At 35.8% G+C, this 15,895-nt stretch overlaps 1 protein-coding gene across 1 annotated transcript; it reads left to right on the plus strand.

Moving 5' to 3' along the window:
• The first annotated feature begins 3,067 nt into the window (after positions 1-3,067).
• Positions 3,068-13,395, plus strand: LOC137707695 (uncharacterized). Its single transcript, XM_068446599.1, has 20 exons — positions 3,068-3,415; positions 4,685-4,837; positions 5,363-5,541; positions 6,896-7,003; positions 7,647-7,817; positions 7,899-8,462; positions 8,709-8,783; positions 8,969-9,097; positions 9,183-9,257; positions 9,350-9,559; positions 9,768-9,920; positions 10,009-10,223; positions 10,399-10,516; positions 10,606-10,738; positions 10,821-11,016; positions 11,094-11,199; positions 11,280-11,420; positions 11,511-11,634; positions 11,788-11,901; positions 12,584-13,395. Exons 1-20 carry the CDS (start codon positions 3,217-3,219, stop codon positions 12,955-12,957), a joined length of 3,537 nt encoding a protein of 1,178 aa, XP_068302700.1. The 5' UTR covers positions 3,068-3,216; the 3' UTR covers positions 12,958-13,395.
• The last annotated feature ends 2,500 nt before the right edge of the window (positions 13,396-15,895 follow it).

Here is a 15,895-nt window from a genome sequence, read left to right on the forward strand (position 1 = left end):
TGAGACGTGACTTTTGACTACTATTTTGACCCAAAACGGCTCTATATTTTTATTTTATGAAGATTAGTATGTCTAATTTGATCAGCATAAATTTAAATTAATTATGATTAATTCTAAAGTAAGTGTAACTCGTTGCTAAAATTCTGTTTGACAATTTTATGTTGGTTGTAATGTCTATTTTATTATATCCAAAATATAAAGCAGTTTTATTTAGGTACACATCTTTGAAAGAGTGTTTGCCCAAGTGGGAGAATTAGTGAACGAAAATTGGGTTTCACACTCGTTAACTTATTTGCAAGTATAAGCTCTGAAAACTTAGTGGGAGTTGTTCTAAAATTTTGAGCATTAAGTGGACTTGCATGAATCTATTAAAGTGTTATTCTATCTTCCATGAATTTGTGTTACTCGAATGTCTATAATATGTTTAAGTTGCACGAATGGATACTTGGTATATGCTTACATTTTTCTGTTACTTGCAATCATTTGGATTTCTTGATTGATCACTTATTTTGAGGCTCATAAGGACTTAGCATAAATGTGGAATTATTAATACATATAAGATGGTTGTTGGATGCATGTTTTTTGTGTAACAGTGATGAATGCTTTCATGCTCAGTTGTACCTTTCATTGAGGTAATATGCATTCATTGACTGAGTAAGGCTATTCCCAAAGGCATAGGTATTGATCTGCAAATTAAGTAACGATGTTGCGGATTAGTGGGAGCTTGAGTTTTGTGTTAGTAATGCCTTACATTTGCAGATGACCTATAAGGTATGTATAGAATCCATATATTCAGTTTAATCTTCAGTTGGATTCATTAAGTCACATTTTTGTGTGCTCGTCATTTATTTGATGAAATATATGTCAGATATCAAGTTGTTAACTGCATACTCAATGGCATGGCATGGTCTATGCGTCAGTTGTGAGGATTTCCATCTGCCCGCAGGTGTTGGAAATCACCATTAAAGTAACTGGTAAAGTGCATAGATCCATGTCAAAAACATGTTAATTCATCTGCTTATAAGTGTTGGATTAGTTTGTTTTACGAAGCTTTTGGGTATTTTACTTGGACATGTGCCTATTTGGTACTTTCAGTTGTGTCCGTTGGTTTCAAACATTGTATGTGTGCTTGTTATTGGTCTAATGAAAGTGATGCGTGATTGTTTTGAAATGTATTCACACCTACATGTTATGGTGGTTTCATTAGATGAAGGATATCTGCATTGGCAGATTTAAGACTTCGAAGAAGCATAAAGTGTAATTTATGAGTTACAATAAGGTGGACCTAAGATGATATAAAGTAAGACAGTTTGGTTAATTTAAAGTTTCATCTCTTGATCATAATTTGTGTTTCATGTGAATGAGGATCTTAGCATGTGTGATTATGAAGGTTCTGGATCGTGTCAACCCTGCAACCTTGTTAGTTCTATGTTCAGAAATGCATTTGATAGAAACTGTATTACGTACGAGATGTAATCACTGTTACATGGCCACTAAAGAGACATTAGTCTCCAATCTCAAGTCTAAACATGAATATTACATTTTGTAGACCAAGTGGGAGAATGTTGGATTTATCCAGTATGAATCAACCTTTAAGTGGTCTACTACATGTAATAGGAATGTAATATTGGAGAAATAATGTTGATTGTGATTTGATCTTTTAAAGATATAAATCCTATATCATGTGTCTTATATTGGAAATAGGATTGATGGAATCCTTAATTGACTGTAATTATGATACTTAACTTAGAGGGTAAGAAAGTAAGTTTAGGTTTCCTTTATGGATGGAAACCCTAGCTTTTAGCCTATATATATAAACACCGGTCCCTATAAGCCCTAGAACACACAACATAATACTTCCCATAGAGTAGTTGTACTCAGCTAGGAGTTTATAGAAGACATTGGTGTTGCCGTGCCCCTTCTCCTTCCTTGCTCGAGTACCATGATTACAACTGGAATTAGGTTTGTCACTCCTTCGTTTGTGTTTTAATTGTATAACCTTATAAGACTAACAGAGAATCTATCGAGAGTTTCATTTTTAGAGTCTTTTTGGCATTTCTCTAATTCGTGGAGATATTTTTCAATTGGCTTGAATAAAGGGTGGTACATCACATGTTAGTGGTGGGACATTTGAAAGGTAAAACTTATCTTTATTTATACTAGCATATGGGCACACATAAAGTGTGTGAGAAAATTTTTTATTTTTGTTTTTGAAATAGAAGGAGAAAGGAAGAGAGTGATAGAGAACGTGAAAGTGGGAATAAGTTTTTTTATTTTTATTTTTATTTTATTATTATTATTATTAATTAGATATATGTTAGAATTACATGTATGTGATGCTTTGAAGAAAAAAAAACAGCAAAATTTGATTGTGTGAAATTACATTTCTGTCTCATATTTCTTAGTCATGTTTTGTTTTAATTATAGGGTTAAACTGGTAATTTCATAGAGCTTTGGTTAACAATGAGTGTTTTATTAATTAGTAGGGTTAAATTGGTAATTTCATAGAGTTTTGATTGACAATGAGTGTTTTATTAATTAGTACTAACATTTGTCTATACACTTTGTGTGTATGAACATATTTTTTTAGAAAATGAGAGAGAGAGAGGGAGAGAAAGAACGGGGAGTGGGAGCTTTTTGTTTGTGGTTTTTTTTTTTTTTTAATATTGGAGGTATTTTATTATCACCTGTAGGTAATGTTTGAATAAAAAAGAGTAAAATTTGAACCTTTGAAACTATATTATTGCCCATAATTTTTTTTAAGTGATAGAAGACTAATTTGTCTTATCACCCTCTTTTGATTGAAAAAGAGAGTTTTATTAATTAGTAAAAATAATGATACGAGATGTACTATCATGTATTTTATGTACACTGCAAAATTTCTCTAATTTAAGAGTCAACAGTTGACCTTCTTGGCGGTGCACCAGTTTTCCATGAAAAATCACACGTGGTGAACGTACTAATGAAAAACGCAGGCAAATCTATCAACAACAATCATAAGATCGACGGTTGCAAACACAATCAAAAGAGCGACGCGTCGCACCGAATATCACCCGTTCTCTCGGTCCTTCCCTTCTCTCTCCCAACGCAACGACTCGATCCGGAGGTGCTCCTGAAATAAATAGGCAGAGAGAAAGACAGAGAGAGAGATCTTCTTTGGTTCTCTGGTTCTTCAATGGCGTCGCGCTAAGGTTGCGGAGGAGATAGTGAGCTCCAATGGACGTGGAGAGGTCGTCGTTGTGCAATTGTGTCGTGAATTTTCTGCTCGAGGAGAACTACCTGCTCACGGCGTTCGAGCTGCTCCACGAGCTGCTCGACGATGGCAGAGACGACCAGGCCATTCGACTCAAGGAATTCTTCGCCGACTCCTCTCAATTCCCTCCCGATCAGATCTCTCGCTTCAACTCTCTCCGAGGTTCGTACGATCAATTCACACGCGCACTTCTGAATCTGTTTGAATTCGGTTAATTTGAAATTCTCTTGTTTTCTGTTTGGTTGCTGAGAAAGTGTGGGGAATGTGGTGAGCTAATAGATTTGGAATTTTGGATTTCTACTCTGTTTCTTTGGCATTGTTAATGGCACGAATTGGCGCGCTTGTGATCGTTTACTTTGCCTAATTTTGAAGGATCCCTTATCTCCTTAGCAGCTTCTTGTTAATGCTAACTGATTTTTTTTGCGTTTGAAGCCTCGTTGCCGATGGCAATTATAGCGAAAGTCGAATTACATTTTGTTTGTTTGAGGCACAAGTTAGACTTGAAACTAGTTGCAGAACTCAAAAGTGTTTGAAATTCTTTTAGTTATGTGCCCAAATGGGCTACCTCGACCATCATTAGAAGCATTGTGTAAAGGAATGGTGATAGGCGGGACTTCAGCTGGTTGGACGAAAACACCAGTTTATTCTAGGAATTAGCCTGAACTGAGAAAAGCAATTAGTTTAGAACATATCGATTTTATCAAACTGTTACTTTCTGCGGAGGAGTTACTTAACATATTTAGAGAATGCAACTGAAAGTATGAGTCCGTGTTGGCTGCATATCTGTATTGCCTGTGCTTTCGGCTGCCAGGGTGAGATCTGATATCACTTCCTTGATGACTTTGTTCTGGAGTTCTGTATAGCTTTCTCATTCTTTGGTTGTGTTTTCTGTTAAGAGGAACTGTGTTTGCTTCTTTGGTTCCCTTTTTTCTGGTACATTTTGGCTGTAATTCATTAAAACCTTAAAATTTCAATTTTCCAGAAATTAAGTTTGTCAAAATTAGTGCAACGAGCTTGATGGTCAGTGCCAGCCCAACCCATAAATGTTTAATTTTTAATGAAAAGGGAAAAAAAATACTAGCCGAGGGAAGGAATTCCATTAGTATTGTATGTTGCAGCCTGTAAGCGCAACTACAAAGGGTGTTTCTGCTGGTGGTGATTGACTGAGTGTGTGTTGGGGTGGCGTGTGGCCAAGAAAGCCTAACAAGCCAACTAAACAGAAGCCGACCTAACAAAAAATAACTTTAATTGAACTTTTCTCAGTAAATTGACAGAACTGATTTACAAATGGTTTATGTCTCTGCTTGATGAACTGATAATTGGAGCTTGAAAAGGAAAGCTTCTTGTACCTCATTAATCTTGATACTAATATTTTCTTTTGGAACATAACTAATGCTTTATTTTTCTACTGCTTTCATTTTTGGAATGCAGTTGCAGACCCTCAATGTTTGCTAGAGGAGAAAGAAGCAGTAGAAGAAAAATTAGCAATTAGTGAATATGAGCTTCGCTTAGCCCAAGAGGACATTTCGAAACTGAAGGCCGAATTGCAGAAGAAAGCAGAAGCACCTTCAAATGACTTGAGAGGTAAGTTTATCTTCTTTCCAGAATTTCAAATTCTATTCTTATGCTTGTTTTAGCTTCCAGTCTGATATATCTTTTCGAACAGTAGTCACTGTGATATTGTTTGCTGCAGAACTTTGCATTAAGTAACTTTTCATTTTTACAGAGTTTGGTTATTAAATCTCTGGATGTATCTTGTCATAAAGTGCGACCATAATGCCATAGGCACATCTATAGTGAGGTTATTAGGTAAAATAACGAGGCAAGCTTTGTTGGGTTTGTTATACTGGATATGGACATCCATGCCTGTTCCTAGGTGTACTGGAATTGTTTTCTAGAAAACCTTCTAACAAATGAATGTCAATGGTAGAGACTCACACCACTTTTTCCTCTTCTTGTTACTGTTCACTGCATTTATATTTTCGGGAATCAGTATTGCACCTGTATACAGTGGAAAAATGCAAGATTCACTATATGTGCAATATTCTCCAATACTAATAAACCACAAACGTTTCTGTTCCATGACTTTCCACTCATATTTGTATTCAGATTCAAATGCCAATGTTTCCTTAAATAATGGACCAGAATTTCAGCGGCAAAAGAGAGATGTTTCCTTTTCTGATTTGGGTCCATTGAAAGATAATGAGCGCAGAGATCTTAACTGTGCCGTAAAAGAATATTTGCTTGTAGGGGGGTACCGGCTTACTGCAATGACATTTTTTGAGGAGGTATGGATGACCATGAATGCTTGTCTTTTTCTCTTCTTGCATCTATCTTCTCTTATTTCTTGTTATCTCTCTCCTTGTTTCTCCCCTGTATTTTTATATGTGAAAGGACGAGTCCTTTCTTTTCTGTGGCTCACATATTGTTTATTGGATTCAACCTCCAATAGACTATTGTAGATTAATGGTACGGGATTGTAAACAGGAGCTAGGGTAACTACATCTTAACAAAATGTACCAGTTTTTATGCATATGCAGTGTAAAATTATGTTGTAATTAGAATTCTATGTTAGTTAGAATTTCTATTTGCTAGGTGTTTGGTTGGGTTTGTTGTTTGCTGGGTTATTGATACTTCTCTCTAGAGGTTATTTTATTTTACGATTTACGGCCCATCTTTAGGGAGGCTAGGATGCACCGAAACATGAATTCATCCAGTTTGTCGGCAAGTGATGTTGAAAAGTTTAAAACTTTATATCAAAAGTGAATATATTATATTTCTAGCAATTCTTTAGGGGAACTTCTCCATCTAAACATTAGAAGTTTTGCTTCAAACATATGTGGCAATTTCATCCACTATAAATTGATATGGGATCGTGGAGAGTTTTGGAGATGGCTTTTAATTTTAATTCTATAAGAAATAAAATGTATTACAATTCAACAAATGTATTACAATATCAAGAGGGCCACCAAAAGGATGATGCAACTCTCATAAAAAAAACAAATCCATATTGAAGATGACTAATTAGTTATATCCTTACTGATCACTTGGTGTAATACCTTCTCCATCTCTCTCTCTTTGCTGTAAGGATGATGACTAACTACTTATACCTTAATCTCTCTTTGTATTTCTTTACTCCACTCTCAAATGTTTTCAGTCCAAAAAACAAGTTTTTTTGTTTTTTGTTTTTATGTTGATCAAGCTTAAAACTGGTCTAGTGGGAGAAGAACCCCGTTGTGGTCATGGTTCAAAGTTCTTGTTTAATGTTAGTTTGATTTACTTGTTATTTAAGTAATGGAAGCTTTCTAACAATGTAACAACAACAGGCTTAATTTGTTTTATCAATGAAAGAAATGGATTGAGGAACACAAATATTTAAAATAAAGGGAAAAAAAAAAGATGTTTACATGATTGGGATTGATTCTAATCTGTTTGTTGCGGTAATAAGTAGCACTGAACAACTTTTTAGGAACTATTGTATTAGGTTAATCCCTTGGAAGGCCCACTAGGTTTCTAAACCTTTGCATCAGGTGAATGCGGTGCTATTGTCACTTTGTTTGTGTGGCAAATCTTGGTATAATATCAAACCCAGTTCGTGTAATCTTCAAATATTCTAATAACCTGTCAGTGCATTCTCCCCAGGTCACAGATCAAAATCTAGATGTTTGGAAGAACTCACCTGCATGTGTACCAGATGCATTGCGCCATTATTATTATCAGTATCTTTCATCCACTACTGAGGCTGCTGAGGTAATTCCTAGGATATGTGATGTTGGCAAGTTTCTGAAGTTCTATATACAGACTTTTACCATGCTTCCCCGACCTTGTTAGACAAGGGCTTCCAAGCTTTTCACTTGCTTCTGCTTTTGTGGATGTGGCCTGTGTCCTTTAGCATATTTGTTGTATGTTTATTACTTAGGTATCACAAAAAAGCTTAGCCATTGGAAATTAACTAAATCAGAAATTAATGTTTCATTAGTTTCAGGCTATTGGTAATTCTATCTAGTAATCCGTGTCTAGCACTTTGGAAGTCTGAGGTAACACCACGACCACAACTAAACTCATCTCTTTTACTTTCTGATGTGCTGAAAACATTCGTTATTTATGTTTGCTATTTTTTTCCTCTAAAACGATGGCTATGAAGCATATCAAACTGTAGATCTGTGGGTTGTGAAATTTTCCTTAAGTTTTGCTCTTAAATTATTTCTCAATATGTACCGTGCTTTTCCTTATTTTCTGCTTTTTTTGCAACAACACATATTATGGATGAGTACTGTCTCGGCTTAAGACTTGAAGTTAATTAATTAATTACTGAAACTTTGCAGGTTCTACTCCAATGTAGGATTTTTTTTTTCTTTTTCTAAACTCAACATAAATACTTTGCTATATACAGGAAAAAATTTCCATGCTTCGAGAAATTGAGTTGTTATCGAAAGAAAAAGAGAGTCTACACCTTGACAAGCTATCCTTACTTAAAAACAAAGATTTGGCTGAAGGCCAAATAAGTACACTAAGCAAATCATTGGAAGCTATTCAGAAGGACCTTAAAGACAAAGAAAACCTTGTAAGTCCCTTTACTACACTGCATTGAGATGTTATCTAATGAAAAATCATATGTAAGAAAATAATACACCCTTTAATTCAGGTACAAGATTTGAAACAGTCCTTGGAACACCAGAGAAAGGAGCTCAATGATTGTAGAGTTGAAGTCACTGCATTGAAAATGCACATTGAAGGTTATTGTTCTGGAAGGAATATAGGAGCTGCTGATGCTGATCAAATCCAACCTCTTTCCTTGGAAAGATACAAGGAAGAAATTAAATCATTGCAGATGGAACTAGAAAGTTTAAAATCCAAAAACACAAAAGCTCATGATTTTTCAGAGACCACCAATTTTGAAAAAGAGTATGTGCAAATGGAAGAAAAGGTTGTTGTCGTTGATGAAGATAAAAGTGTAATCCCACCAGTTGATGTAGAATCAAAAGTTGTGGAAAAGGAAGAAGATCAGTCTCTGGCTGCTCAAAGTTTTCATGATAACACAGTTGAACCGAAGGAAGTTTCACATGAGGTCTCTGTTGGTGTTTTAAGTGATAGTAGTACCTTGGTGAATGGTGATAACGTCTCCAAACAAAATGATGAACCATCATTAGACCGCAGCCTACATCTAACGTCAGAGAATCTTAGTCCTGAAAATGTTTCCGAGAAAAGGGCAAGTTTCTTTTACATTTCTTTTATTGCATCAATGCCTTTATAGGAGGACCGGATCAGACATGTTTTTCTTTTTCCAGGGTTGGCTCTTCTTTTGATATCTACCCTGGCACATCCCTTTTTCTTTTCGTTTTGGATGGGACAACCATCTAAATTTTGAATAATAGAACATAGAGTGATTTTTTAGAAGCTTTGGAACTGCCCTTCCCTTCTATTCCTTTTCTAAAGTTATGCTTATATTTTACAGGGCCTAGAGACCATTCAGATCCTTGCTGATGCTTTGCCGAAGATTGTTCCTTATGTTTTGATCAACCATCGGGAGGTTTGCTTCTTTTACTTTTTCATATGTACATATATATTATATTTATATATGTGTGTGTGTGTGTGTGTGTGTGTGTGTGTGTAAATATATTATTATTGTTATTATCATTGTATGTATGGATCTTTAAATTTATCCTTTAATAGAACGATATATTTTTATTTTTTTTATTGGTTATGCATTCACAGGAGCTTCTTCCCCTAATCATGTGTGCGATTGAACGCCATCCAGATAGCAGCACTCGGGATTCCTTAACCCACACATTGTTTAACCTAATCAAACGCCCAGATGAGCAGCAGAGAAGAATTATAATGGATGTAGGCTAATATTCGAAGTACCACATTATTTGTAATATAGCTGTGTTGTTTTGGACTTGTTTCTGAATCTTTAACTGCATTTCAGGCATGTGTTAACCTTGCTAAGAATGTAGGAGAGATGAGAACAGAAACAGAATTACTTCCCCAGTGTTGGGAACAAGTAAGTTTGAGCCCCACCTTGAGAGGATCTTGTCTAGCCTTTTCGTATTTCTGATTAGTTTTTCTTATGTTTCTCTGGTTTGTTGGTTGCAGATAAATCATATGTATGAGGAACGCAGGCTGCTAGTTGCTCAATCATGTGGAGAGCTTGCAGAGTTTGTCCGGCCTGAGATTCGTGATTCTCTTATATTGTCCATTGTTCAACAACTTATAGAAGATTCTGCAACTGTTGTCCGGGAGGCTGCTGCACATAATCTTGCATTGCTGCTTCCACTCTTCCCAACCATGGACAAATATTTCAAGGTCAGCCTCACTAATATGCTTCAGAGGCTCTCATGGAGAGGAATTCTGACTTGACAGAAATGGCTACAATGTAAGCTCTAGAACAGGTTGATGCCACATGGTCTAGGGAATGGAGAATTTTCTCCTCATAATATGATGACTGACAAGAAATAAATGGATAAAGTAGTCAAGGATCTTCTCCAATATTTTACTGTATTTTTATTTATAGGTCGAGGAGTTGATGTTCCAATTGGTCTGTGATCCCTCTGGAGTGGTGGTGGAAACGACGCTTAAGCAATTAGTCCCTGCAGTAAACAAGTGGGGAAACAAATTAGACCATATCTTAAGAGTTCTACTCTGTCATATATCAAGCTCTGTTCAGGTCGGTTTCTGTTTGATTATATTTTCCACTTATGACTAAGGTATTTCTAATGATACTTTCTTTAATTTGCATCCTTGTGACATTGTAGCGCTGTCCTCCTCTTTCGGGCGTCGAAGGTTCTGTGGAGTCACATCTTCGTGTTTTAGGTGAACGAGAACGCTGGAATGTTGATGTTTTACTACGAATGCTAGAGGAAATTCTTCCGTATGTGCACCAGAAAGCAATTGAGAAGTGCCCAGTTTCTTCTGATCCCGAAACAACTGGAACAATATTTTCCATATCTTTCCTTGAATTGTATGCAGGGTAAGCTCTTTTCTCTTTTTTCCTTTTTTTTTTATTTTACTTTGTTATATATTCTTTTTTCAGGCCTGTCTACTATTTTCTGACAGAACATAGCCGTTTGACTTGTGTCTTTAGGTAGTGATATTGTTAAATTGATTTACTATTACTGCTTATGAGAATTTTGTTATCTCGGTAGTGGACATATTCAATTGCCTGCATTTGAGTGGCTACATGTCGACTGCTTTCCTGCTTTAATACGGCTTGCATGCTTGTTACCTCCAAAAGAGGACAATTTGCGAAACCAAATCACCAAGGTATCTTTCTCTGTCCTTGGTGTCTTTTTTATATTACATCATCAACAATACTTTATTAATTGTTTCTGATCTAAATGTTGGTAATGCAGTTTCTATTGGCTGTATCAGAACTCTACGGGGATTCTTATTTGACACACATAATGCTGCCTGTATTCTTGTTAGCTGTTGGGGAAGAAGCTGAATTGGCATTTTTCCCATCTGCAACGCATTCCGGAATCAAAGGTAATAACTTTAAAGTTACTTGAAATCCTTTTCACACCTGTGTTGTGTGTGCTCTTAATTGTGGATATTATCTAAATAACAGGTTTAAGGCCAAGAACGGCTGTGGCTAAGAGATTGGCTACTATGTGTGTCCTACCTCTTCTCTTGGCCGGTGTTTTGGGAGGTCCAAGCAAGCACAAACAATTAGCGGAGTACCTGAGAAAGTTATTAGTTGTAGGTGTTCCAAATCAATCTACGAAGTGCAATGCTGAGATTGTTGATGCTGTTCGCTTCCTTTGGTTAGTAAAGCAATAAATACCTTTTACGATTAACTTTTTGTAACTTAATTTTGACTGAATGGCTTTCCATAATGCAGCACATTTAAAGATCATCACGGTATGATATTTAATTTACTCTGGGAAATGGTTGTCAGCTCCAACATAGATATGAAAATAAATGCTGCCAATCTGTTGAAAGTCATTGTAAGTCTATCCATTCTTGGAGTCCTAATTTCTTTATGCGTCTGATTAAGAAATAATTAATTGGTTTCCTTCCTTTATAGGTTCCATATATCGATGCGAAAGTTGCATCTACTCATATATTACCTGCCCTAGTTACCCTGGGTTCTGACCAAAACTTGAGTGTGAAGTATGCAAGCATAGATTCCTTTGGAGCAGTGGCCCAACATTTTAGAAATGACATGGTATGAGTTCTCTACCTTCTGCAATTAAGATATTAGCTTACTTAATCGAACAGTTTTCATACATCTGGCTGACCAAAATAAACCTCCCAGATTGTTGATAAGATACGTGTTCAAATGGATGCTTTTCTTGAAGATGGATCTCATGAAGCTGCCATTGCTGTGGTTCGTGCATTAGTGGTTGCTGTACCACATACAACGGATAGACTTAAAGATTATATCCTCTACATGCTTACTGAAAATTACTAGTAGCACATTTTCAGCAACATGTTCATAAGCACACACACCTTATTTAGTTGGTTGGGAAATTTTCTATTGGATTCATTATTGAATAATCATTGGGTTACTTTGTTTCTTTGATGTCATGTACATCTTTTGTCCAAGATTTTTCAACTGACGGCCACTCCACCTTCAAGTGACTTGATGCGCGGGCGTGAGAGAGCCAATGCGTTTTGCGAAGCAATCCGTGCTCTGGATGCAACAGGTTTTTTTTTTCTTCTGACCCAGATGTTCTCTGTTTTGTTAGTTTATTAATTTCTCTTCCCTTTCTGCACCGTTACACAGCTTGAGCTACATTATCTTTCACTTCCTTTGTATGTATAGAACATGACACTTGTACACTTCTTGGGAACATGTAAAAAAAATTTGGTCTGATTACCTAGATTATTTTCAGACTTAAATACGTTATGCATTTTATCAAAGAGAATTGTATGCATTTTTTATCCCTAATTTTACTCTAAACAAGGTTATGCTTCTTTAGCATGCAAACAAACATCAAATATTAAACGACTATAATGTTAATATAATACACAGATCACCAGTTCTTCAAAGTTTTTGAGCAGCCATGCTTGAAACCATATGTTTATGTAAAAACAAGATGCTTGAGTCAATATCCCTAGATCATATAAGTTTTCACTTTAATGACCTTATGTACATAGTTGGAACTTTACAATCATGTGTCAAAACTAGTTTTTGGTGGCGCCCTAACAAATCGCGCCATGCCAAACTGTAGCTTCATAGGATTCTTAACTGATTGGTGATGACCTACTATTATGTTAAAACAATGACCTAGCGTTGTAGTTTATATTCGTGACCCTATGTTGCAGAATTTTCAGCTTTTGTAATGTGTTGCTGATATTGATTTTAAATGCACGTAATTAATCCAGATATTTCAGCAACTAGTGTTCGGGACTTTCTTATGCCTGCGATACAGAACTTATTTAGAGACTCTGATGCGCTTGACCCTGCACACAAAGAAGCCCTTGAAATTATAATGAAGGAGAGATCTGTTGGAACTTTTGATACTATCAGTAAGGTGATGGGGGCTGGGCTTGCATCCTCCGTGAGTAGTTTCTTTGGTGAAGGTGGTCTACTGGGAAAGAAAGAAAGTCCTGAGGCAACACCAGAGCCCGTTGAGTCCCCAAAGGCCGCACCGTCACCACCTGCAGAAGACACTAGATTAAGGCGAATAATGCGGGGAAATTTCACTGACATGATCAGAGGCAAAGCAAAGGGACCAGAGGAAACTCAGAACCAATAAAATTTGATTCGTCTCTGTAAGGGGTGCCAAGAGTATTTACTTTGCGTCTCGCTATCTCAGGTGAGGATCATCCAGTTAATACAAACATTTTTTTTCATTTTTTGGTGCACTCGTTGAGAAAAGGGTTTTCAAGAAAGGAAGAGCAATACTTTGCTGCATTTTTTGTGAGTTTCATTACATGATCCGATGGACGGCGGATTTGGTTCGAGTCCCAGCCAAAATCCAATTTGTTGTTTATTCCTTTTCTATCTTTCTTCTTATAGGCAGTTAAAATTGTACAAGTTATGAACAATATATAGGTAATTTGATGGCACTGTGTTTAAATAATGGAACCAAAGCATTTTCCTACATTTTTTTAGTTTAAACTTATTATAGGGTGTGACTTTAATTTTATGTACCATTCAATACTATGGGTGTTTAGCCGTTAAATTTGATTTACACAGCTGTTTCAGTTATTCATTCCTGTATTATTGACTAATACGTTCTAATATTAGGAATGGTTGTAATAACATAATAGTATACTCTCTCTTTGATTGTTGTTGAGTTAAAAATTTTGGTATCCCTTCAGCCACAGTATATTGTAGGCTTGTTAATTTCTTACGACCCGTTGATCATGTACAAAATGACACAAAAATAACAGATTTCGAGTCAATCTGTTAACGAGTCGGATCGTTATCGAGTATCCGTTAAGAATTTGTTAACTAGTTGGGTCCTTAACAAGCTTTAAGCATGTATAAAACATCTTTGCTTTTGAGGCCTCAGTTTGCTTCTCTGTCCCCAATTTCTCTTCTGAAATCGATGCCATATCAAGCTTAAGCATGCGTAGTTCCTGTCTCACAAGTTCCAATTCTCTCATCACTTCTGTACATTTTTTATTGTCCACATCCCCAATAGCCAATACCTGATCTTCCCGCGTACCAACGCGCCTTCGCGATTTCTTTAGTACTTGAATCTCTCGCGTATGTGATTTCGCCTTGGAGCTTGATTCCCCAATTACAGTAGACAAATCTTTAGCTCTCTTCATTGCATCAAGCATCTCGGATTGCGCTTGTGCTCTTAAGGCGTCTGTGTCCGTACTGTTGTCTTTGAATCGACCTATTTCCCTGAGTGCCATATGGAGTTCTCTCACTATTGCAGAAGACTTGACATGAAATTTGTAGACAGACAGAGAGACAAAAGGGAGATCAGAAGCAATGCAGATGGTTTTTGGCTTACATAGTGAATAAAACTAAAATTATGAAATGGGATTTTTCCATTGTTTCAAGACTTGGTTAAGAAAATTCAACTCTTTGCATTTGAGGTCTCAAGTTTGATTCTCTCCCTCACCTAACATCGCTCTTATAAAAAATTAAAAAATTTCGGGGTCCATCGGGGAGATCTTGTGGGACGGACTAGCTTCAAGAATCCTATCTTCTTCAAACAGATTGTTGGCTTTTCTAAATCTTCTGTTATCAAACTCTACTCACATTCACCTGTTTACCACTCTATTCATCATGCACCACAATTTCTGTCAAATTCTTCAAAAATCCATACAACTTTATTCCTCAAATTTGAATAAAATTTCTAAGCAAAAACTAGAATCTAATTAAACACTCTTCATCAATTGCAAGAATTTTAACTATTTATAAGCACATGCAAGGTCCTTTCTTTCTTCGACGTGGGATTCAGACTCTCAACAAAATGCAAGTAGTAAAACTAACATCTTCGTGTGTGTGTGTGTGTGTATGTATGTATGTATATGTATATGTATGTATATAATATATACTTAATATTTCTTCTATTCTTAGAGACAGAGCATGAGATTAGGAGTTAAAAAACTTACAAATAATTGAGGTGCATGGGAGGGGCTGCGATTGCACAGAGAGAGAGAGAGAGAGAGAGCAAACTTTGATATTTGTCTGACAGTTTTAATTTTATTCCGATTTAAAGAGGGAAGAAAGATAAAAGAGGAAGGACTGGCTTTGGTTCTGTCCGCAGTCCAACTCCTGATGATTGGCTGATATTGGAACTACCGCCATCCGCCACCCATCTGTTTTATTCTTTTCTTCCCCCATTTTGAATGTTGCTTTCAAATATTCTTTACTTCACAACTTATTTTTAATTTTATTTAAACTAAAATGAGATATGGGTCGGATTTTGAAATCATACATATTAAATAAACTTTTTATTTTAGGAATAATATAAAGTAGAAATTCCTAAATCAGATACAAGATTGACTATTTTTTGTAGAAGTATTGAGTAGGGCAAATCAAACTTAAAATCTCCAGTGTAGAGGTGAATGTTCTTAACTAAGTAAGTTATAAGCCTCTTAGAACATTCAACCTAAAATGCTAAAATGATTAGTTAAGTTATACAACACTTCTAATGTTTTTGTGAGGAGAAATTGCAAAATCAATTCGTGAAATAGTGATTTCAAGTGCTGAAAAAACTTGAATTTCTTTGATACAATAAAATATTTATATTAAGGGATAAAAATTTGAGTTAAGCCACATAATAAGTCTGTCATATTAATTGGTACTGAGCTTATTATTCACGAGAATCGAATTAAGAAAATTAGGGATAACGGTATCATAGTTTTTTTCCAACATGTTCTTTTTATTCGGCGGATAAATGCATTACTTCTTCTTGCCCGACTCCGTTAAATACTCACATATTTTTTTAGTTGGATCAAACTTGGACCACTCATTTGGATAAGGACAGTGCAATCCACACGCTCAATTTTATTTCTCACACACCCTTGTTGTCATTGATCTTCTTTAATTCATTCAATCCGACAAATGAAACTTAAGAGATGTATGAGAAGTAAAAAAAGGTCTACGGATAGCACTACACATGGATAATAATGACAAAATCTGACCATCTAATTAAAAAAATTTGGTCATATGCTTCTTCAAAAAATTTTGCCAAATGATGGAATAATTTATACTAAATTCATCTA

The sequence above is a fragment of the Pyrus communis genome, chromosome 11 (genome assembly GCF_963583255.1).
Source record: "Pyrus communis chromosome 11, drPyrComm1.1, whole genome shotgun sequence".
Lineage (NCBI taxonomy): Eukaryota > Viridiplantae > Streptophyta > Magnoliopsida > Rosales > Rosaceae > Pyrus > Pyrus communis.